At 58.1% G+C, this 744-nt stretch overlaps 1 protein-coding gene across 1 annotated transcript in view; it reads left to right on the top strand.

The window, feature by feature from the left end:
- Positions 1-744, top strand: part of ZNF142 (zinc finger protein 142) — a 9,706-nt gene that overhangs the window by 153 nt on the left and 8,809 nt on the right. Inside the window, 2 exon segments of the mRNA XM_009708522.1 lie at positions 1-157; positions 740-744. The exon segment at positions 1-157 is cut by the window's left edge and continues 10 nt beyond it; the exon segment at positions 740-744 is cut by the window's right edge and continues 497 nt beyond it. Coding sequence (XP_009706824.1) covers positions 1-157; positions 740-744 — 162 coding nt within the window.

The raw sequence follows: 744 nt of genomic DNA, 5'->3' as shown, positions 1-744 counted from the left end.
GAACACCCCCGCTGACTGCTAGCCAAGGCTTACTGCTGGCAGAGGCGTCAATGCCTGGGGAAGGGGCTCACGCTGAAGGAAGCAACGTGGAAATATTCATCGAGGCAGTGGCTGGCAACGTGACGCTGAGTAATGAGGCCAATGCCACAGGTATGGAGTGCAGCGTGGATCCTATGGTGCTCAACGGAGGGAGAGAGGTCTGGCCATGGCCCCTGTCCCTTCCAGCCAGCACCCTGGGGACACCACAGTGCCCTTGTGTCTCTGACCCTGTGTGCATCATGAGTCTGGTGCCATCATTCAGCACAGACCTGGCACAAGCTGGGTGTGCAGATGGGGAGGGATGCCTGTGGGAGTTGCATGCCAGGTGAGGGAGTTGCTCCGGGCTGTGAGTAGGGACCAGGTGGGGATCTTCACCCCAGACTGCTGCCCCCAGCACACTTCTCATCTGTGTCCGGTGTGGGCACATCCTACTAGGAACAGGACTGAGGTGGCCTCACATCTCTGTGTGCCTCAAATGTGCTGAGGGACAGGCCTAGTCATCGTGGTCACCCGGGTGGTGGTCTCTTATGGGAGGTGTCCTGGGATACCCTGGGCAGAGGGAGGGCTGCGGTTCTCCAAACTGTAATTTGTAGCAACAGCAGTTTATCCTCTTTGTCCAGAGCTAGAACTGAGCTACCAGTCCCAAGCTCTGGGCCTGGCAAAAGCCCTTTCTAATGCTCACCCCTCACTCTCTGCAGAGGTGCT

Source organism: Cariama cristata, unplaced genomic scaffold (assembly GCF_000690535.1).
Source record: "Cariama cristata isolate BGI_N322 unplaced genomic scaffold, ASM69053v1 scaffold29959, whole genome shotgun sequence".
Taxonomy (NCBI): Eukaryota; Metazoa; Chordata; class Aves; order Cariamiformes; family Cariamidae; genus Cariama; species Cariama cristata.
Note: the sequence above shows the minus strand (reverse complement) of the source record. Positions and strands in the feature narration are given on the sequence as shown.